Source organism: Lacerta agilis, chromosome 2, assembly GCF_009819535.1.
Source record: "Lacerta agilis isolate rLacAgi1 chromosome 2, rLacAgi1.pri, whole genome shotgun sequence".
Classification (NCBI taxonomy): Eukaryota; Metazoa; Chordata; class Lepidosauria; order Squamata; family Lacertidae; genus Lacerta; species Lacerta agilis.
In genome coordinates, this window is record NC_046313.1 from 10,802,726 (window position 1) to 10,825,869 (window position 23,144).

The window sequence follows — 23,144 nt, forward strand, 5'->3', positions numbered from 1 at the left end:
AAGCTCGTCTTTTGTTTCCCATTCTAATAACAGATTGTACATTTTAGACAAAAGTTTCTCTTTGTTTTGTAGAAGTTCTTTTTCGAATTGTTTTATATATATATTGGAAGCTGCCCAGAGTGCTGGGGCAACCCATAATATGTGTGGGGTATAAATAGTAAAATTATCATTATGGAATGGGAGGTCCCTATTTTCATTGGAGAAATATTGGAGGGTACAAACCTGGCGAAAACGTTCCTCTTCAACCAGGCGTTTGGCTGATTGACATCTGATGCCCCTTTAAATGTGGTGTGTGTGTGTGTGGGGGGGGAGATTATTGGTTCGTTGCTGTTTTTATTTTTTCTATGTACAGTATTTTGTCATTTTCATATTGTAATTCTATGTTGCGAACCACCCTGAGATCTGCGGATGAAGGGCGGTGTACAAATGAAATAAATAAACAAATAAACAAAACTACAGTTCCTGCAAGACTGGATCCTCTGCCTTTTCATAGCATCCGGACAGGCAGAAATCAAACAGGCGCAGCCCTCCCCAGTTCTTACCTCCACGTGCATAAAAGCTTCACCTGCTTCATTCCGGCCTGTCCAGCTGTCATTCAAGGCTGATAAGCAGAGCTAATAGAATGGACCAGTCTGTGCCTCTCAGTCCAACTTACCTGCCAGGGTTGTTGAGGGAACAAAACGAGGACCATCTGGAGCGACTTGGAGGAAAAGGTGTTCTACAAATGCAATAAACAAAATTATAGCAAAAAAATAAAAATAAAATAAAATGCAATGATGCCCTGAAACACGATCCAGCTGTGGACATCTACTGTTACGCACTTCCCACAAGATAAGGCTTGTGGTTTCTCGCCTTGATGCTTGTTGCCAATACATGTGGCCTTCTGTGCATATGTCCTGGCGGAGAAAGGACTCTGCCTGTTCTTCTTCTCCTTGACGTATTGGAAACCTCTAGGGCAGGGGTCAGCAAACTTTTTCAGTGGGGGGGGGGGCTGGTCCACTGTCCCTCATACCTTGTGGGGGGCTGGACTATATATATATAATGAATGAATTCCTATGCCCCACAAATAACCCAGAGATGCATTTTAAATAAAAGCACACATTCTACTCATGTAAAAACACGCTGATTCCCGGACTGTCTGCAGGCCGGATTTAGAAGGCGATTGGGCCGGATCCGGCCCCTGGGCCTTAGTTTGCCTACCCATGCTCTAGGGCAGGCATAGGGAACCTTCGGCTCTCCAGATGTTTTGGCCTACAACTCCCATGATCCCTAGCTAACAGGACCAGTGGTCAGGGATGATGGGAATTGTAGTCCAAAACATCTGGAGAGCCGAAGGTTCCCTATGCCTGCTCTAGGGCATGGAAAAGATGCCTATGCCTGCAAACATCCGGAGTGTTTACTGGGGTTGATAAAAGAGGCCTTTGTTTCTCCTCTCAGGAGTGGGATGGCCCCATGGGGAGGGAGCCCCTCTTGTGGCAGGTGGATGCTTGGACAATATGCTTCCAACCCATTCATGCCTCTCCTTCCAACATCTGCTGCCCACTTTCTGTTCTACTTGTTTGATAATATTATTTTAAAAGTCGGTTAAGAGTTCCACCTGCAGTTGCCCCACCTCCTTTTGCATCCGGCCCTGCCCACCACGGAAACCCAGAAGGTTGTCCATAAGGAAACGTGGCCCTCTCTGGTTAATAAAGGTTCCCCACTCCTGCTACAGGGCAACTTTCACGGCAGCCACTCAGACGGATAAAACCCGTTCCGTAAGCTGCCTCCTTTCGTCGGTTTGCATGTTTACGAAGCAGGATGCCATCACAGTGTAGGGAAACTAACTGTATGACCTGGGCAGAATTGCTGCAGTATGTCTGTAGTTTGCCACGAATGGGGAACAGAAGGTGGCCGAGTGTGTGTGTTTGGGAGGCGGGAATGGGTAGCCGAAATAAAACTAGGATGGGACGCATTTCTCCTGCTCAAGGTCCTTTTCCCACCCTGTGGTGCCAACCACAGCCACATGTTAAATTCACAAAGTTAAAAGAACCGGTCATACATCTGTATCAATTGCTGGCTTAGAAGGTCGTCAGCATATTTTGGGAGTTGGGCAGTTTGTCACATGAGCAGTGATGTTTCACTGGGTGGTCTTTACACCAGCACACATTGACTTCCATTCGCTCCTCACTTGAGCACAACCTAGCAATTTTCGTTCCCGGAAGCCCAAATGACAGGAGCGTGCCTTTTTCCAGTTGCACATCGGAATTTCAACAAACAACAGTTTGGAGGAGTCGTTCTCTCGAGGTCTCAGGCCATGCGGGGGATTTCTTAATTGCAGTACTGTACATATACGGGGACTTTGAAGAGCTTGTGTAAGACCTCTTTTTCAGGATTTTGGTAGAGCTAAATGCTAGACTTGTGCAACACCACTCTATACGTACATTTTTTTTTCAAGAAACAACAACAAATGGAGATAGATGTTGCTCCCGTCCGAAAAGCACGAGACTCCCTTTAGCCTACAGTGAACAGAAACAAACGTATTTCAACAACCTGTTTGCAACATGAAGACCCCATCTGGAAGCACCCTTACATAAAACTGTAATTCCAGTTACAGGAAGGAATTTTTTTATTTTATTTTGTTTTGATAAAACTATAAAGTATTGTGTTCAATGGGACCGTCTCCCTGGTAAGTGTGCCCAGAATTGTGGGCATTCTGACTGTGTGGCTATAGCTTGATATCTGACCCACTTCCCAAATACCTACAAATGATGTGTGCAATCCAATCCAGTGAAGATGGCTCAAAAAACACTGTTTTAAAGCATGGTTTGCTTGTATTGATCACATTATGCCACATAATATAAAGAGGCAGGGGCAGAGAACCTGAAGGCAGTTCTCTCCAAGCTCTAGTATTTTGAGTGTCAACACTCTCTAAACCTCATGCCACCCCCCAGGGCCGGTGCTAGGGTTTTTTGTGCCCTAGGCGAGATCACCTTCTGGCACCCCCCCCCCACCAATCCCTAGCACCGGCCCTGCGGAGAAGCCCGATTTCGGGCTGCTCCTCCCTTCCCGCCACTCTGCCGCTGGCGGAGGGGGCAGAGAAGCCCGATTTTCGGGCTGCTCCCCTTCCCCTGCCACTCTGCCGCTGGCGGAGCGGCACCGGGCGGTGGGGGGGGGCAGGCTGGCCAGCGCCCCCTCCATTTTGGCGCCTTAGGCAGCTGCCTAGTTTGCCTAAATGGACGCGCCGGCCCTGCCATCCCCTGGCCCGACTCTGCAACCTCTTCAAGTGCTTCTGGTCTGGCTGAAATGTACCCTTTAACTGTGGCAAAGGCTCTCAATTGCCTGGATTGAGAATGGAGACGTGAATGGGTGTCCGTAGAACCCTCTGACTTTTGCATGGCTGAAGTGCAGCCACATCCGAAGGGAAGAGTCACCTCCATTGTCCCACCTGCATTTGCATCCGGTCGTGCCCATCACTGGAACATGCCCCCCCCCAAGAAGGAAATGCGGCCCCCTCTGACTAATAAAGGTTCCTCACTCCTGCTATAGGGTAACTTTGACGGCAGTCGCCCAGACAGATAAAACCCATTCCATAAGCTGCCTCCTTTCGTTGTGTTGCATGTTTATGAAGCAGGATGCAATCACAATGTGGGAAAATTGTATGACCTGGGCAGAATTGCTGCAGTAAAATGTCTGCAGCTTGCCACGAATGGGAAACATAAGCTGGCCGAGTGTGTCTGTGTGGGGGGTGGGGGGGTGGGAATGGATAGCCAAAACAAGACCTAGGAAGGGATGCATTAATCCTGCTCATGGTCCTTTTCCCACCCTGCACTGGCAACCACAGTCACATCCCACAACACTGCCCACCACAGGAAGGTCGTTACTGTGGTTTCTGTGGCTCCTCCTGTCTCTTTCTGCCATATGGACAACTTAAAAAGAGAAAAAGAAAAAGCTCCCCAGGGGCTGGATCTATTTCTGGATATTCCCTGTAGGCGTCTTTGCATGCAACACGGGAATTTGGGCAGAGAGATAGAGATGGTTGTCACTGTCACGAGAGCTGTGTGTATTGCAATCCTGTTACACTTCATAGGGAAATTCCAGAGGCAAGATAATTTTGGCTGTCCATTGATTCTGAGGGCAGCCAGAAGTCGGCATTTGAAAGGATATTGTAGGCTTGGCTCTCAAGTGGATGCCACCTGTGTAGGCTTGCTTGCAACCCTTTCCCTGTAAGATTCAATGCAGTGCCTTAAAGCAGTTGAATGAAGGGAGAGACTTGGACATTCTGGGTATGTTTGCATTAACACTCCCACTGCTAGTTTTTGAAGTCATCTTCATGGGACGTTGGCCACAATCTCTATTGATTCTGCAGCTTCTTTACAAACACTGCTGTTGGATGCAGTCTCCCCCCCCCCAACCCCCTCAAACCAGCTTCGGTCCAAGCAACATTCACTTCGTACTTCAGAACTGAATGAACATTTGTGACAGCTGTTGCACATGTGCAGATAAGTGCACAGGCGAAGATAGCTTCATGAATAGGAGTTCTGGGTGGGTTGTAAGGGGCAGGGAACTCAAAAAGGCCATGTGAGTTGGGTGATGAGATCTCTGCCCCCTCTCTGGTGTGAACAACATGGTGCAGATGTGGCTTGAAACACGGTAGGGTGTGTGTGTGACCTTGCTGTGTTTTAAGCCGCGAATGTGAACATATCCCTTGTCTCCCAGCGTGGCATGGTGGGCTGCTTTTGTTCGGGGCGATGAATACCTTCCCTCTGCTAAAAGGCATTACCGGTACTTAGTTGTTGATGTGCTCATGCAACAAATGGAGCCAAGATCCGTCCAGCCCCCTTCTAGCAACATGCTATTTGCACACAGACTGTATGCATGTTGGGTTTGAAGGGCATCATGGAGACTGTACCCCTCAAAATTAGACGCTGCACGTTATGTGTGACGAACAGCATGTGTGTACAGATCAGCACATGTGTTGAATGTAATGTGTGAACAGCCTTAAGTGAACAGGGCCTTAAAGGGGACACAGAAGTCCAGAACGGCAATTGGAAGGGGCCCCAATCTAACCCTCTCTGAAGCCTCTATCTGCTGAGGCCACTCCCCACGGTCTGTGGGATATTATGAAACCAGAAAGGGAGGAGGAGAGGAGGCAGCTGGCAGGGCCAGGAAGGAGCCCTGTGTTGAGTTATCAGCTCCTCACAAGGCATCCGCCTTCCTAACTTCCTGTGCAACTGGTTGACAGGCTTCTGCGGCAGTTATTCCTGAGCCAGACGCTTCCCCCCACCAACAGTCAGGATCCCCCAGAGACCCAGCTGAATATCCTCACCACATCGTGATGCTCGGGGGGGGGGGGCAGAGGTGCCAGGAGGTGCTGGGGGTACAGACCCTTACCCATCATCATGTATACATGTCCTTGCAGCAAAAACAGGGGGGAAAATCCTTAGGGCTATAGTCCTATGCATACTTAACTTGGGAGTAATTCCACAAAACAATAAATAAATAAATGAGACTTACTTCTGAGTAGACATGGTTATGAGTGGCCAGCTCCTAATTCTTTCCTAGGGTTGGCTGGCAGCTCTGGTCCTGAAATATGGCCTCCGTCGCTTTCCGAACCACACGGAAAGGAGGACATTACGCCAGATGGGCTAGCTTCTGCCACCACTGCATTAAGCACGATAACAGAAGCCATGCTAAAACAACAACAAGAAATCCCTTCTGTTCAACTTGTGAAGTTGTACAAACCCACTTAGGATCTGGAGCTGACAATCCTGCTCCTTGGTTTTTTTTCTAAGTGCTAGAATTCATTGGCTTTTGCTGCTACCTTTGGCTCAGAATCCAACAGAGCAGAGTCCTTGAGAAAATACGCGAATCCCTCCCCCTGCATTCAGTTCCTCACCCTTGCCCTAAGACCCCAGACACCTACACAATCCTTAAAGACTTTTCGTCTAGCACCTGTGCTTTTAACAGCAGTGGGTTCTGCAGATATTGGAAGAGGCTGGTGCTTATTCACACCACCGTGTGGTGCTCTCAAGTGCCCCATCTCAGCAGGACGACCAGGAGGGAGCCCCTCCAAACACAGCAGAGTTGGCACACCACATTTTGATGTAAGTGAAGCGCTACATCTTGCCAGCCAAAGAATGGTCCTTCTGTAAGACTGTTGTCTCCCTCGTCTAAAATTACCCAACTTTGCTTGTCTTTTAAAAAGCTACTTGGGTTGATTACTGCAGAGAACGCCGAAGAGCAAGAGCACACTTGGCTGTTATATGTTTTTCCTCCTCCTCCCTGGGACCCTGGAATGCTGTGACCTGGCAATCTTATCAGCAAACCCAAAGCAAAATGAGCCAGGGAGAGTGGGTGCGCAGAGCTCAAGCTGTCCCCCAAGACCTACTAGACATTTAAATTTACTACCTATTCCTTGCTGGCTACACCAGTTACCAGGGTGATTCTGCGCCATATTTAAAGAGTTGGTGATCAACCAACCAGTGTGGTGTAGTGGTTAAGAGCGGTAGACTCGTAATCTGGTGAACCGGGTTCGCGTCCCCGCTCCTCCACATGCAGCTGCTGGGTGACCTTGGGCTAGTCACACTTCTTTCTGAAGTCTCTCAGCCCCACTCACCTCACAGAGTGTTTGTTGTGGGGGAGGAAGGGAAAAGGAGAACGTTAGCCGCTTTGAGACTCCTTTGGGTAGTGATAAAGCGGGATATCAAATCCAAACTCTTCTTCTTTAAACTCTTCATTATCTTTAAAGCCTAAACATTAGCAGGTTAACTGAAGAACAATCCACATAAGGTGTGGAGAACCTTTGGCACTCCAAATGTTGCTGAACTAGAATTCCCATCATCCCTGGCCAATAGCCACGCTTGCTGGGAGTTGTAGCTCAGCAGTATCTGGAGCAGTGGCAGAGCTTTAAAATTTCAGTGGTACCCTGTGCCCTGCCAAAATTTGATGCCCCCCACCTTCCATCATTTGTCGTTGTTGTGGCACCCTATCGGCTCAATGCCCAGTATGGGCAAACCGGTTGTGCCTCTCCTTAATCTGCCTCTGATCTAGAAAGTCAAAGGTTCCCCATACCTAGTTTAAACCTATACAACAGTGCCCAGGCACCGACATTGGCCACAGAAGCCTTGCTTGCAGGCCCATCAGTAAGTTCCACCAGGTAGGCTAGTGAGTCTAAGAGACAGGGCCTTTTCAGTGGTAGCCCCATCACCGTGGAACTCTCTACAACATTACATGCATTTAGCTCCCTTGCTGGTCCTGTTCCAACAGGTCTTAAAGACTTTGCCACTTCAATTTGCTTTAACTGGATAGAGTTGGTGGTCTGTAATTGGTGCTCCTGACAACTATGGTGTGTGGGTATTTTTGGATGGTTTAATTGCTTTACATTTTATGTTTTTAAGGTTTTAACTGTGAACTAACTTGAGGGGGCCTCTGGCCCTGAAAGGAAGTATTAAGATACCTAAATAAATATAGAATACTAAGGTACTTGTAACTTGGGGGGGCAGGGAAGGTGCCTCCAGACTGTCACAGTTTTGTAGGATGGATTCAAATGCATACCAGGAACTTGAGGCTTGCACAATTAAAGTGGATTAAAGGCTCTCTTGACCTAATGCAACAAATCCATTTTTTTTCCAAAGATAACTGACTTTTTGCTGTTAGGAAAGTGAAAGGTAAATGCACTGAAAAGTGTGGAATTAATGGATTATTACTAGAAAGACATACAAATACCACCAAGCAAATCAGAACGAATGCTCATTGTTGTATCATCTCTCTGCAAAAAAAAAAAAAAAAATTCAGACCAACTGCTTAACAAAGAAGGGATATAATCTAACTTCCTGTGTAAGCTTTGTTCATGCAAATCAGGATGGATGCTGAATAAACAGGTTGTGTGGAGGAGCCTGAGAGGACATCAATAGCAGCAGGGAGATTTAGGGAAGTGGGCTGGTGGTAGTGAAATAAAAAGATAATACCGATCAATACATGATTTGTGTCTGTATTTTCAAGATACAAATATATAAACATTGGACAAATTATACATTTTCAACGTTGGCATCTTTGGCTCATTTCAAGTTATCTTTGGGACTAAAAAAGCTTGAATGACACCAGAAAAAAGGCATACAAATATATTAGTGTTCAAATTCCACATTTTACACATTGGCATCTTGGGCTCGCCTCAAGTCCAAACGGAGTGAATGGGCCATAAAATGGCAAATGCAATCCAGTTTAAACAAGTGTAAAGTGCATCCGATTGCTGGGACAAATATAAAAATAATTTAAAAAGTGCTTTAAGAAAAAATTGTGCTGGCACTCATCGTGAAGTTGTTACAGTAAGTAAGTAACACAGGTGTCGGTACTGCATACTCTTGAGTACCCCCAGGAAAAAAGCACTTTTAATAACAACAACAATTTCACATTAAGGCTCATGGGGTCTGAACAGGCAATGCCTAGCAGTCATCAACCGTTTAGAAATGACCAGTCCTTGAAACACAATTTTCCTAATGGTGAAGGAAAGAAGAGGAAGAAAACCCGCCATGGAGTTGTGCAAACTCAAGCAAGGTCTTACTGTGACCCTCTTGATGTTGTTGGGACTCCATCTCCCATCAACCCTGACCATTGGCCACGATGCCTGAGGCTGATGGGACTTGAATTCCAGCAACACCTGCGAGGCCACTTGTTCCCCAATCCAGTTTTTTGGTTTCCTCTTGAGGAGCTAAGGCACAAGTTATGGTCACCTGCTGGGGACGGATGCTTGGTCAAAGATACACTGGAGGTCAAGGGTTTAAAAGACTCCCTCGCCCACCCACCCACAGAGGGCTTCAGCTGCATGTTGTAAATACAGTAAAGGAAAAAGTAGCCTTGCTGAGTCATGTGCTTTTGACCCGAAATACAGACCGTCGCAGCAGAGATGTAGAGGAGGAGAGGCTCTTCTCACATATCCACAGCTACAGGTGTCTTCACTTCCTTGTAGCGAATCAGGAAGTAGGGGTAGCACTGGCAGCTTCTGAAGATAACAAAGATGTGTGGGTCACGGATACAATCTGTGCAGGAGTCGAACTGGGGGGGAGTTCGCCTTAACCGTGAGCTGCCTCTCCACCAGCGACCAGTCAGCACTTTGGCCAGGAACATGTGGCGCACATTGTTCTTGGCTGCTACGGCATAGTTGTTTGAGTAGGAGGAATCCCTAGCAAAGTAAACACCCCGGCCAAAAACTGCGCCATTAACTGATCCTGCCAGGCTGGGGTTAAAGTTGCCTATGCAAATAGGCTTGATCCGAGATGCCGCTGTGCCGTGAAAGAGGTGTCTCTCCACGGAGGGATGGTCCTCCTCTGAGCGTACCTGGAACATGAGCCTCTTCTGGCTGATGGGAAAGAGAGAGAAGAAGAAAAGCGGGTCGTTTCGTTTCGTTTCAATTATTTCTTAATAAAAATGATCTATGCACCGCGGTGTCATATAAATACATCACAGCGGAATGGACGTCAGCCCCCACGGAAGGAAGAAGCCTTGCCCAAAGAAGAAGATTGGCAAAATAAATTATTGAACTATGCAGGACAAATTATTACAAAAAAGGGCAACTGTTTAATGCATATTTTTCAAGCTTTGTGTATAGTTTTTTTTTTTACATTAGTATAACTTTTAAAAGTCACGTAATAAAATGAAGAAGGTTTTAAAATTGGATTGTTAAGTATATAAGGTTTCATGGACGTGCATGAATAAGTACAGTATATTATAATGGGACCAAGAAGGGGAGTGGAGGGAAGTCGACCAAGAAATTATGATTAAAAAAGTTGGTTATGGTTTTTTTTTCTTTTTTCGTTCTGTTATTTTTGGAAAATCAATAAAATGTTTTTACACACACACACACACACACACACACACACAAATTCATACTATTAACATTATAAATAGTTAAAAACAATTTAAATACAAAAAGAATTTAAAAAAAAACCACAGATCATTGTGGGGAATGTGCTCTTAATTGCCTGCTTAGGCCTGGCAAATAGAACATTTTCCAGCAGGTGTTTAAAAGTTGGTACAGAAGGCGTCTACTGAGCCTCTATTGCCAGGGTGTTCCACAGGACTGGGCCAATGGCTTTCTCAACACCAGCCCTAAAGGATCTACACCGGCTCCCAGTACATGTCTGAGCACCATTCAAAGTTTTGGTGCTGACCTTTGAAGCCCTAAATGGCCTTGGCCCTGTATAAATGAAGGAGCATCTCCACCCTCATTGTTCAGCCCAGACACTGAGGTCCACCTTCAAGGGCCTTCTGGTGGTTCTCTCAAGTTACAGGGAACCAGACAGAGGGCCTTCTCAGCAGTGGTGCCCGCTCTATGGAATACCCTCCCATCAGATGTTAAGGAGATAAAGAACTACACAACTTTTAGAAGACACCTGAAGGCAGCCCTGTATCGGGAAATCTTTAATGTTTCATGTTTTTATATGTGTTGGAAGCTGCCTAGTTTGACTGGGGCAACCCAGCCAGATAGGTGGGGTATAAACAATAAAATTGCTGTTGTTGTTGTTATCACTCATATCAAGTGAGTCTCACCGACTTGGGGAACCACTAAAGACGCTCCTGAAGATCCCATAGAATTGTACGGTTGGAAGGGATCCCGGGGCTCGGCTAATACAATCCCCTGCAATGTAGGGATATGCAGGTGGCCCATATGGGGCTCAAACCTGAGACCTTGGTGTTATCAGCACCACGCTCTAACCAACTGAGCTGAGAGAAGCTGCAGATGATCTCAGCAAATGAACTGGAATATAAGGGTCCAGGCGATCCCTGAGATATCCTGGACTCAAGTTGTTCAGGGCTTTGCAAATCACAAGAGCCTTAAACCTGGCTGGGTAGCAGATGGGCAGCCAGTGCATCTACTTTGACCATTTCCAGGAGGTCAAGTGGAATATGGCCTCCTAAATGAATGTGTGAATCGCATTACCCCAACAAATACGTGGCTGAATGGACATGGAAATCCTACACTGAATAGCTGAGGCAGGGCGATGAGTGTATAGGGTGTTGGGCTAAAAAGGAGCAGGTCTGAGCTCATCACACTGGGCTTTGTGGATGGATTCAGGATGCATCTCTCAGCATCATACCATCCATATATGGTCAGCCTAAGCTGGGTGGGGAACCTGAGGTCTGGGGGCCAAATGCAGGCCTCTGGCCTTCTCTGTCTGGCCCTAGAAATTTTTCTAGGCCCCCCTTCCTTTCTTCATGACCAAGGGGTGAGGGAGGGGGCTCAGAGGCTTTGTGGGTTCCAAGGGAAGGCTTCAAGGAGACCATTGTACCATATTAGCAACTCCTCCTATATGAGGCAAACCAAACCCTCTGGCTAGCACTAGGGAAGCATTACTGTATGTCCTGTGTATACTAGGCTCCTCACCTCATATACTTATTCCAGAGTTGGTCATTGCGTATGCGGTAGATAGCCAGCACCAACGCCTCATCCTCGGGCAACTTGGCATGGAACAGCTTCCTCACCATCTGATAGGCTACTTCTGACAGAGTCACTTCTGCCATTGTGAAAGAAGAGCCCCCTTGAGGTGGCGGGACGCAGGCCGCAGGATAAGGACCACAGAACAAATCTAGAGGATCTTCTCCTGCGAGAGCCGCAGTGGTCAGGGGTGGAGCAAGTGACCTGGAAGGGAAGAAGGACACAGGAACAGGATCAACTGCCTCTGTTTCTGCCTTGTTTGCAGGCAGACTCCCTATATTTTAATAGACAGGAAAGACAGACAGACAGAGAGAGAGAGAGAGAGAGAGAGAGAGAGAGAGAGAGAGAGAGGAAACTGTGCATACCTATTATTGACCAGCTGATCTCACTCACACATACACTCTCTCATTCAATGTCATGAATTGCACTAACTCAGTGGTTCCCAATTGGGGGTCCTTGTAACCCACACAGAGGGCCTGTGGCAGCATTCACATAACAAAAACTACCATAGAGATACCAGAATTTTCAAAAGGAGGGAGTCCATGGTTTGGCTTTTGAAAAACAATGGGGTCCATAGTGTTTAGCTAACTGAGAGCCCAAGGTCACCCAGCAGCTGCATGTGGAGGAGCGGAGACGCGAACCCGGTTCACCAGATTACGAGTCTACCGCTCTTAACCACTACACCACACTGGATGAACTGGGGAACTTCCTCAGAGGTCAAGAAATCTTGGCTGTGTGCATCTCTCTCATCTCTGCCCATTCTCTCTCCCAGTTTGCCAGCCGCCTAGCGTTTTCCTGAACCAACTCCCTGTTCCAACCGCTTATCTAGCTCCACCAAGTCTTCTATCGTCCTCAGCCCCTCCCTACTCTCTAGCCCCCCCACTCCTCCTGCAACATTAGGGCAACTCAACCAATCACTGCTGGTGGCTTCACCAGCAACACAAAGCTCCTTAGCATATTACAGGGCAGATGTATGTATTATCTACTTTTAATGTTGTGTGACTTATCCAATGCACTCCAAAATCTAGACATGCACCCCACACCAACCTTCTGTTTGCCCAGACTGTAGCAATTCATGAGTGTGGGTCTTACATACTAGTGGGACTGTGCAGTCCAAACACACACTGAAATCAAGATATCCCTGCTCCCCACAATACACACTTTAAAACAGGGGTGGGGAACCTTTTTCAAGCTGAAGGGCCATATTCCCTCTTAAAAGACCTTCCGGGGGCCACACAGTGGTGGATGGGGTCAGAGGCAAAACTGAGTGGAGCAACAGTTGGGCTCTTACTGTTGTGCTGGGAGCTACATTCCAGCTATGCAGAAGTCAGGTTTACACATACAAACACAGATACCCCTCTCAAGCCAGGCAAGCAAGAGGCATGATCACACTTCAAGGACACATTCCAGCCAGGCAAAGCACGGAGCAGGGCTGCTGAGGAGCACAGCTTTGGCTGAAAAAATGTCTTGTTTGCACTAAGTTCCTACTACTATACCATTTTATTAAATTTATTCAGGGGTTAAGTTCCCCCCCCCCCCAAAGTTAGAATCAGAACTCAAACTTCTTCACTAGTTAACTTGCACATTGGCAACATCGTTACACAAAAATATTCAGTTGTTCTGCAATTCATGGGCTGAAAGGATTAGACATGTGCTCTCGGGCCCAGAAACTCTGAGAAGGAAGATCCGGGTCCAAACTCACCGCAAGCAGCGCGCGGTAATGGCAGCTGAGCGCCAGATGGGTCGGAACGTGATCTCACGAGTGAAGCCCGTCTTTACGTTGCGCTGGATAAACTGTTTGAGGTCTACATTGTAGATTTGATCTTGCAGACAGAAGGCATGGTTCCACATGCCCCGCTCGAAAGCAGCAACGAGTTCCTGTGCGATAGGCTATGGAGAAAAAACACCAGAATTCCTCCCGTCCTCTAGAACAGGTGTTTTTTTTTCAAACTTTCTACGCTTGGGGCCCACCTAAGATGGCTGAAAATAGCCGAGGCCCACCAGACACAAAATCGTGGCACAAAGGAAAAGCCAGTCACAGGATGGCGACAGGTAGAGACAGAGTTTTGCATAACCAGCTGGGGATTACTAACTTCACTTTCTACTGAAGCCCTACACAAATCCGGAGCACGGTTCCTAAGACCTTGTACACCTTCTTTCCAGCAACTCCTGCAGTCAAGCTGGTGCCAAACGTTTTTCTCTGCTTTCCTTTGGACCTCATCAGCGAGGCCAAGAGAGGGGGCTTGTCATCGAGGCAGCCCAAGACTGTTATGAGACTTCCCGTGGGGGCAAGTTGTGAGACTGACCCCCAGGGCGGGATGAAGCCTCTGTGCCTTCCTGGCTACTCGAGTCCAGGGGCACATTAGTAATATGTGATTGTTCCCCAGCTTGAAGAACAACACACACAAGCCAGTGAAGGCTAAAACCTACTTTATTGTAGATAAAGTGCAGAGTCTGTCTCTGCGTAGCCAGCTCATGAATTCAGAGCTGTCTATAATACGTCCAGCATCTCTGAGCCAGAACAGAAAGTAAAGTACAACAGTACATTACAAAACATCACATGTGTGGGAAGGCTAGTATGACCAGTGGCTTTCCCATAGGATGAAAACATGACTCATAGTCATGTGACCTCGCTGCTTAGGTAATAATATCACAACAAGGACCTCCACACACACTATCCAGTCTTGAGCCTTGAGGATGTCTCTTCTGCGCTGCTAACCTAGTGGTTTGACTTCACCCTCCATTGTCTCTTGAGACAGATGGATGTGAACAACAACAATTTTTTTTTAATTGCTCAGTTCTTTTGCCACAGCATTTTCCTTGCAGCAAGGAGTTCCATCGCTTGGCTTTCCTCAAGCCAAGTACAGACATTTGCTCCGGAGGCAAATGTGAATTGGCCTCCCTTTTACAGGTGGAATTTGCTGACCCAGAGAAGCTCTAATTGGAGAAGACTTTTTTCTCTTATATTTCCCCCCTTCCCATCCCTACGTGCCTCTTAACATTTGTCATTGTTCAGTCGTTCAGTCGTGTCCGACTCTTCGTGACCCCATGGACCAGAGCACGCCAGGCACGCCTATCCTCCACTGCCTCTCGCAGTTTGGCCAAACTCATGTTAGTAGCTTCGAGAACACTGTCCAACCATCTCATCCTCTGTCGCCCCCTTCTCATTGTCAACATCTTCCCTTCTCGTGAGGTGGCCAAAGTACTGGAGTCTCAACTTCAGGATCTGTCCTTCTAGTGAGCACTCAGGGCTAATTTCTTTAAGAATGGATAGGTTTGATCTTCTTGCAGTCCATGGGACTCTCAAGAGTCTCCTCCGGCACCATAATTCAAAAGCATCAATTCTCTTAACATATTTTTGCCCATTTCCTGTAACATCTTTTCCCATTCTCCTCTCACAAACAACCTGTACCTTATCCACAGACCTTCGTTTTGATTTCTTTCATCCCTCCTCCCTGGTCCTTTCAGTCACTTCTTCCTCCTAGACAGCTTTCCTCTCTTATTCCTTTCTCTTTCCAATTAATGTAATGATAATAAATATTAACCTTTTATCTCACTTTGCAATTTCTTTCGATACCTCCTCTGGCACTTTTCCCCTCTGGAGAGGGAACTGCTCTGCCTCCTGGCCGCCACTTTTACCGAGCGTGCAAGGAGTTGCCGGTGCTGACGTTGGCCCAACCAAAATGTTATGACACAGCTAGGGGACAAGGCGGGTTGTGGCACTGAGACCCACCTGAAAGCGGCCTGAGGCCCTCCTGCCCTGACCTACCATTTGAGAAACACTATCCAGGCACACCAGACCACATTCAAAGGTTCTTATTAGCATGACTACGCTAGACCCGGAGGTCAACTCTTGGGGTTTTCTCACAACACATTAATGTAATGCACACGATTATAAGAAAAATCATAGGAAACCCCTGTATGAAACACACCTGCCCAACTTGTTGACTATCCTCCCAGCTAGGCACAATACAGTGGTACCTCGGGTTACATACGCTTCAGGTTACATACTCCGCTAACCCAGAAATAACGCTTCAGGTTAAGAACTTTGCTTCAGGATAAGAACAGAAATCATGCTCTGGTGGCGCAGCAGCAGTGGGAGGCCCCATTAGCTAAAGTGGTGCTTCAGGTTAAGAACAGTTTCAGGTTAAGAACGGACGTCCAGAACGAATTAAGTACATAACCAGAGGTACCGCTGTACAGTGGAGCTTGCATAGCCCCATTTGAAGCCATCGTTTTGAAAACGATTTTTCTAGGTTTGTCATGAAATTGCACAGCATTCCATTACTGGACACAGCCACCCTCTAAGTGGCTAAAGGGCCCTCCAGTAAATGGTTGGACATTTGTACACAACGGATGCAATAACAACGGGTACAAATAACATTTGTACAATAACGGATGCAAGTAGCCCAAGTCTGATTGATTTCAACAGGACTTAAGTGTGTCCGTTTCCCTCCCAGTTTATTTTAGAGGGCGATAGAAGGAAACCAAACAATGAGATGGGCTCCATAATCATTTTGTGTGTGTGTGTGTGTGTGTAGCTTTGGATCCTCTTACCTCATCATATTCCTTCCAATCACCACTTTCATTCCAGTAAACCTTCCACTCTGTAAAGAGGTAGGGACTGTAATCAGGGCTGCTGCTGTTGGACAGTCGCCTTACTTGGTCATACAGCCGCATCGGTGAGAGAACCATGGTGTTAAAGTTTAAGAAATACACGTTGCCCGTCCTGCAAGGCAAGGAAGATAACCATCACCAGAGGGCGAGGATCTACGGTTGCCAACTGACAGTTTTGCTCTTTCGCCTTTAACTTGATTTACTGAAAACAGTTGGTGAAGCTTTTCACTGCATGGGTAATGGTATTTTTTATATACAGTAAGTATCTTCAACTAGTTTTTTTTTATTAAAAAAAAAACCTTCATATCAAACTGGTGTAAAAGCTAGCAGAAGAGTTGCTTAAAAAGTTATTAACCCTTATCCACACAAGCTCAGTCAGAGCACCACTTCTAACTTAGAAAATACTCACCTAAATATACAATTCCTGTTGGTGATTCTTAGCAAGAGTGAATTCTATGGTGTGAGATAATGCCACGGTACTGTGCCCTACGCACTGTCTTCAGCTGCGCTGACGGATGCCAACAAGTCTGCCCTATAGTACTTGTGCAACATGTACCTTGCCTTGGCGTAGCTTCACCTCCTTGCTGAAAGCCATTCTGTACCACACACTCAATGAGAGCAAAGTTGTCTGTTGGGATCTTTCCCACTTCCTCTGTGATCTGTCCATACAAGACCCATATACTGCAGATGTCCCTACCTTTTAGATGCATATTATAAAGTCAACAGCTTTGGGGGCTATAAATAGTTATCTGGCTCTGACCCTACCAAAGAACGAAAAGAAAAGAAAAGAAGCTCCTCCTATCTGGTCCAGTTGTCTATATTTCCATAGGAGACGCATTTCTCATGCCAGTCTGTTTGGAAGCTGTCCCACACATAATGCCATGTGCTGCCTCTTGAACCTTTATGACTGATTCACACTGGCACTGCTAACACAGCAGATGAGATTAAACAAGGTTATTACAACAAAATACAAATAAAAAAACAGCAGTTAAAGGCAGAATCAAAACACATAATTGAGAGCTAAATGTTCTGTAAAGGGCCTGGAGAAATACTGTAAATGTGGTCTTTGGTGTACAGAAAAAAAATCTAGAAACTTCAGCATCAGCTGAACCTCCCTAGGGACAGGATGTCACTATTAGTGCCGCTAGGGAAGCGTACACATTATATCTTTAAAGCACATTCAAAGCTCAATCTTTTCTGCAAAGAATTCTGGGCACTGTAGTTTACCACTCGCAGTTACAATTCCCAATAGCCTTTAAAAAACTATAGCACCCAGAGTTCTTTGAGAGGGGAGATGTGCTTAAAAGGTGTAGTGGCTCCCTCTCTACCTACCATATCTAGGTGCACCCGAAGAACAGACTTTGCTGTAATGGCAGGCTGATATGGAGGTAAGCGATCCTTCAGGGATTCTGGATGGCTAAACATCCATACAAGTCTAAGTTGTGTCCAGCTAAACATCTAGCTAAACATCCATACAAGTCTAAATTGTGTCCAGAAGGCACACAAATCGTAGTGATAGGCAAGTTTCCTTTTTCAAGAAACCACTGAAAAGTGTTTGAAGTGCTGTTTCCCTGGAACACACTTTGAAAATCACCGAGACACCTAAATTTTACAAGTATGGATGTCGGGATTTCAACCTGCCCTTACCATAATCCCTGCCCCATAATGACAGATGTGAAGGAAGCAAGGCTGATTTCTTAGTAAGTACTGGAGGTCAGGCATTCTCTTTTATCAAGTTCTGGGGCAGAACCTAGGGATCGCAAGTACGTTCCAGAGTTGAACATGGCTCTGGGACTCTTTCCTACTGAAAGCTGAAAGGAGAAAGGTGTATGGTCCTTACCTGTCCCTCAATTGCGCCGTGGGGACTTCCTGTTCACAGTAGAGCTTCTCCAGATGCTGCTGAGCTGAGAAACTGAAACTAAGCCACACTTTGTCTTTCTGGCGGCGCCACTGCCAGTGGTAGGGGAACGGGGTGTGATGACAAGGGCACCGCTCCTGCAAATAACAGCATCCTAGCAGAAAGTTGTCGCAGATCGGCACGCCGTTCTTCTGATGGACGTGATATAGTGGGACGTTGTCTGTGCCAGGTAACTTCAGGATTGTAATGCCCAGCAACTCATCCTGCAAGGAGGTGTGGCCCAGCTCAGACACAGAGGACTCGGCATTTTCTGCCATCTGGGTGCAGTCGAACTGCAGGATCTAAACTGCACACAGGCTAACACCAGGCAGGCCCCCAGGAGAAGGGTCTTGCTTCTATCTCTAATATAAAATACAAAATATCTCGTCACATACCAATCCCGTTTTTAAAAACCAGGCAAATCCAGTGACTTAGCAAAACATGCCGGCACTCTAGAAGTCAGTTTTACTTTCACTTTCTTAGCTATTTGAAAGCAGCTCGTATCTTTCCAAGCAAGGCGCTTAGAGAGGCTACCAGTTTACTCTTTCTGCTGTTCCTGTGCACAGAAACTTAGCAGGTGAGGCTTAAAGAGAGAGAGAGAGATATGATAATATAATCACCATTATCATCAGCTCCCTCATTCACGTCACTGCAAATTGTATGGGAATCCAATGTAGGATTCAGATTTTATGGGCATGTCCATATTTGAGCATTATTTAGCTGTTAATCCACTCCCCAACCCCATATTCAAATTAGACCAGAGTAGTCCACTCTGACACATATTTGAATTTGGATATGAGGAGCAAGCCAGGTCTTTCCTGTTTATATCAGTAGCTGTTTCCACTTTTTTTTGTCCCTGCCTCCTCATTTGTTCATTTTATTATATCAATAAAATCCTGTATGCAGATAGCTGTGCGGGTATGTTGATCCCCCCCCCCCGCCCAAGAAGTGTGCCAAAGCACGCAGTCAGGCAATTGTAAATATGCTTGTACAGTCATACCTTAGAAGTCGAATGGAATCCGTTCCGGAAGTCCGCTTCGACTTCCAAAAACATTTGGAAACCAAAGCGCGGCTTCTGATTGGCTGCAGGAAACTCCTGCAGCCAACCGGAAGCTGCGGAAGCCCCGGTGGATGTTCGGGTTCCAAAGAATTTTCGCAAACCAGAACACTCACTTCCAGGTTTTCAGCATTCAGGAGCCAAAGCGTCCGAGTACCAAGGCGTTCGGGATTCAAGGTACGACTGTATGTTTTTTTGGGTGAGTGCAAACCAGAGGGATCAAAAGAAAACATTTTATAAAAGGCTAAGCTCCTGCGTAGCATGTTGGGCAGGGGGAATAAAAGCAATTGTAAATTCTCAGTACGTATTTGGTGTATGTAAGTTTTAGGTGTTTTCCAAGACAGTAGGAGCCCGTTGTGTGTTCACTGAGCATCTTCAGTCCTCAATGAGATGTGTGTGTGTGTGTGTGTGTGTGTCTGTCTGTCTGTCTGGGAAGTGCACAGGAGCAATGACTCCACAGCAGAGGAGAAGGTATGAGATCATCATTCCTCCAATTTCATGCTGGGGCCCTTTAGTACCAAGAGATGAATTCCCCATAATCAGCTGTCTTTTTGAGAGTTCTTCCACACGGCACTATAATACAGTGCTATATTATTTTGTTCTTTATTACTTTATTATATTTATATACCACCTTTATCTTCCAATGATCTCAAGGTGGTGTGCATGGTTCTCCTCCCCATTTCATCCTCACAACAACCCTGTGAGGTAGGTTAGGCTAAGAGATGGCGACTTGCCCAAGGTCATCCAGGGAGCTTCATGGCTGAGTGGGGGAAAAGAAAGGGAAATCAGTAATAAAACTGGGGGATATGAACTGACTAATGAACAGACGGATAATTATTCATTCACCATTAGCATCAGCTATGCAGACAACTGAGTTATTTTCAATGGGACCACTGTGTAGGGAAAGGGTTAAGTACATCGCATGATTCCTCCCACCACTGCAATTTAACCAGGGTGGGAGAAACTGATATAATGCTATTTGGAAAGGGAAGATTGTTGTTAGACAAGAGAGAAAGGAATTGTTGCTAGACAAGAGAGCTGAACCATAGAGAAGAATATCTAGAACAGTCTGTACAGGCCAGAATTAGTGAGAATAGCAACAAGAAAAGCTATCTTTAAACATCTTTAAAGCCCTAAACGGCCTCGGTCCTGTATACCTGAAGGAGTGTCTCCACCCCCATCGTTCAGCCCGGACACTGAGATCCAGCGCCGAGGGCCTTCTGGCGGTTCCCTCACTGAGAGAAGCAAAGCTACAGGGAACCAGGCAGAGGGCCTTCTTGGTAGTGGCACCCGCCCTGTGGAATGCCCTCCCATCAGAGGTCAAAGAGATAAGCAACTACTTGACATTCAGAAAATACCTGAAGGCAGCCCTGTTTAGGGAAGTTTTTAATCTGTGACATTTTAATGTATTTTAATATTTGTTGGAAGCCGCGAAGAGAAATAAAATATAATAATAATAATAATAATAATAATAATAATAATAATAATAATAAAATAATCTACACCTGACAAAAACGCACAACTATTCTATTGAGCTTAAAAACAAAAGGTTGGATCTGTTGATATCTTGGGGTGGAGGAGGGGCTGCAAGCTGAAGAGGGAAAACATGAGAAGGGGATGTTTCGTTCATGATATCATGCAGATACCCTATAAAAAGTCAGAGAATAAAATGCAGCTATTCCACAGTTAATGACCAGAGTGGAAGCAGCCCTTTCATGGATATTCAAGAAGGAAGATTCCTTCCCGCCCCCCACAATAGACTGCGACCCCCCAGCTTCCCAGCTTTCATTTTTTTAAAAAAAGAATATGGGTTCATTCATATTGTTGTTTCACGTAGCTAGTCCTGCATCTCCATTGATTCTCAGTTGGCCATATGATGTTCACTTCCAAATCACTGCTTTCCTGCACTTTTCCTTTCCTCGGTCTGGGTTTTCTTATACCAGAGATACGGTACTCTGAAAAGGAGAGAGTTTGAGAAAATCAGGATTGAGTGTGGAGAAAAGTGAGGGAAGGCAGCAAATTCGATGATAATGCCATATGGACAATGGAAAATTAATGTACAGGAAACTTACTACCCACAATAAACAAGTATGGATGAGCCCCAAGTTTCTAAGATTTGTAGAACCAGGGGCATAGCAAGGGGGGCGGGCCGCCCCGTGTTCCATAATGGAGGGGGTGACAAATTATCAAGGAACAATTTCTTTTGAAAAAAAAGTTTTTTGAATTTTTTTTTAAATTAATTTTTTTAATGCCTGCTCTGAAGGTCTTATCTTACTATACTAGGGATTATACAGCTATATATGAAATTTCATGCATATCGGTTAATATCTTGACCCTCCTCCACCAAAATAGCTGTTCACCTGGCTGTTTTCCTGTCATGAAGGCTGAAATTTCAGTTCTGTGGAGCACTTACTGTTCCCAACCCTAACCCTGTGGAAAGCCATCTAATTAGACTTTAATTTGATTTTGAGATGTTTTTAGGAGGTAATTTAATTATTGTTTGATTTTATACCAATGTTTTTTTATTATTACTTGTTATTATTCCTTTGTAAGAAAATATGAAATAACATAAAACAATTTTTTTGTGTGTGTGTGGGAGGGGAATCAATGGGCGGGTTGACAAGAAATTTTCTGCACCGGGTACCACCTGACCCTCCCATGCCTGGGGGGGGGGGAACAAAATTTTTTTTGCCCCCGGGTACCAATTTACCTTGCTACGCCCCTGTGTAGAACTAAAGATATGTGGCAAAATGTAGAGAGACCATTCTCCGTGGGATAAACTAGCCTGCTCCCCACCTTTGTTGCTTTACTTCACAACTTCCCCTGGAAAAGTTCTTCCAGACATCCATGCTCCCTTTGTTAATGTTTTTTTCTTGTATACTTGGAATTACCCTGGGACCTTCCAGTTGGGGTTATGTTTTTTTGAGTGTGTGCTAAAATCTAAGCATGGCCAGATGCTAGAGCAACACTTTCCAGAAGCTTGGGTATTTCCTCTCTGTAAAAAGCATGGGAAACACCAGCAGCCACACCATTCTTGGTTGTTAAGTGGGAGCAACAGACTTATTTTTCTAACTCATTGTGCAATCGACCCCACCAAACTTCTTCCATTTTGCAATCTAGTGGCACTATTGGCAAAGCTGCTTGTCCTGGCTTGCACTTGGCCCAGTGGCTCCTCCCCATCCCACAACATCCTCTTTCAGTGAAGATGAAGCCAATTCTGCAGGTGCCTCAACCATACGCAGTACATTTTTGTCAAGTACTGTCCTCATTTGCTAACTCAATTATTTCTAAAAAGCTAGATTAAGTTTCTCCCAAACCGTAGCAGTCCTGTTCTTTCTCAGATGGCTTCATTGTGTGAGGGTTCTGAATGCTGGTTTGTAGCAATCTTGAGAGTTTCCATTGTACATATGCAAGCTAACGTAGTGCTACTGTCTCACCAAACAATATCTTAAAGATTGACTGACTGGGGAAAATCTTTTGAGGAGTAGAGCTCAATGAATGACATGGGCTTTCATCCACGGAAACTTATGCCATAGTAAATCTGCTGACTTTTAAGGTAACACGCAAGTCTGTTATTGCTTTTCCTGCAACTGCCTGGCTGTGTACAAACCATTAATTTAAAGTACATTTCCCACATCTCAAAGAACCCTGAGAATTATAGTTTACTCCTCACAGAGCCACAATTCCTAGCACTCTCAACAAACTACAGTTCCCAATATGCTTTGGGAGAAGTCATGTTCTTTAAATGTATAGTGTGTGTGCATCCCGTGTCACATCTATCCCAAAGGAACTCATCGGAAAGCTGCCTCAAACTGAGTCAGAGTATTGTTCCTTCCTGAGAGCTGGACCATAAAGAAGACTGATCGCCGAAGAATTGATGCTTTTGAATTATGGTGCTGGAGGAGACTCTTGAGAGTCCCATGGACTGCAAAAAGATCAAACTTATCCATCCTTAAAGAAATCAGCCCTGAGTGCTCACTGGAAGGACAGATCCTGAAGTTGAGGCTCCAGTACTTTGGCCACCTCATGAGAAGAGAAGACTCCCTAGAAAAGACCCTGATGTTGGGAAAGCTGGAGGGCACAAGGAGAAGGGGGCGACAGAGGATGAGATGGTCGGACAGTGTTCTTGAAGCGACTAGCATGAGTTTGGCCAGACTGCT

At 45.8% G+C, this 23,144-nt stretch overlaps 1 protein-coding gene across 1 annotated transcript; it reads right to left on the bottom strand.

Annotated features, from left to right (window-relative positions):
* Positions 1-8,816: 8,816 nt before the first annotated feature.
* Positions 8,817-18,285, bottom strand: LOC117040657 (protein mono-ADP-ribosyltransferase TIPARP-like). Its single transcript, XM_033138559.1, has 5 exons — positions 17,871-18,285; positions 15,971-16,142; positions 13,116-13,303; positions 11,363-11,617; positions 8,817-9,337 (listed from the first exon to the last, which is right to left on the bottom strand). Exons 1-5 carry the CDS (start codon positions 18,203-18,205, stop codon positions 8,908-8,910), a joined length of 1,380 nt encoding a protein of 459 aa, XP_032994450.1. The 5' UTR covers positions 18,206-18,285; the 3' UTR covers positions 8,817-8,907.
* Positions 18,286-23,144: the final 4,859 nt, after the last annotated feature.

Excerpts from the sequence above, each read along its gene's own strand:
- LOC117040657 (XM_033138559.1), bottom strand. The coding sequence starts at position 18,205 with ATGGCAGAAAATGCCGAGTCCTCTGTGTCTGAGCTGGGCCACACCTCC. Across the intron at positions 13,304-15,970 it reads ATTGGAAGGAATATGATGAG|CCTATCGCACAGGAACTCGT; the intron begins GTAAGAGGATCC and ends TTTTCTCCATAG. Across the intron at positions 11,618-13,115 it reads ATTACCGCGCGCTGCTTGCG|GTCACTTGCTCCACCCCTGA; the intron begins GTGAGTTTGGAC and ends CTTCCCTTCCAG.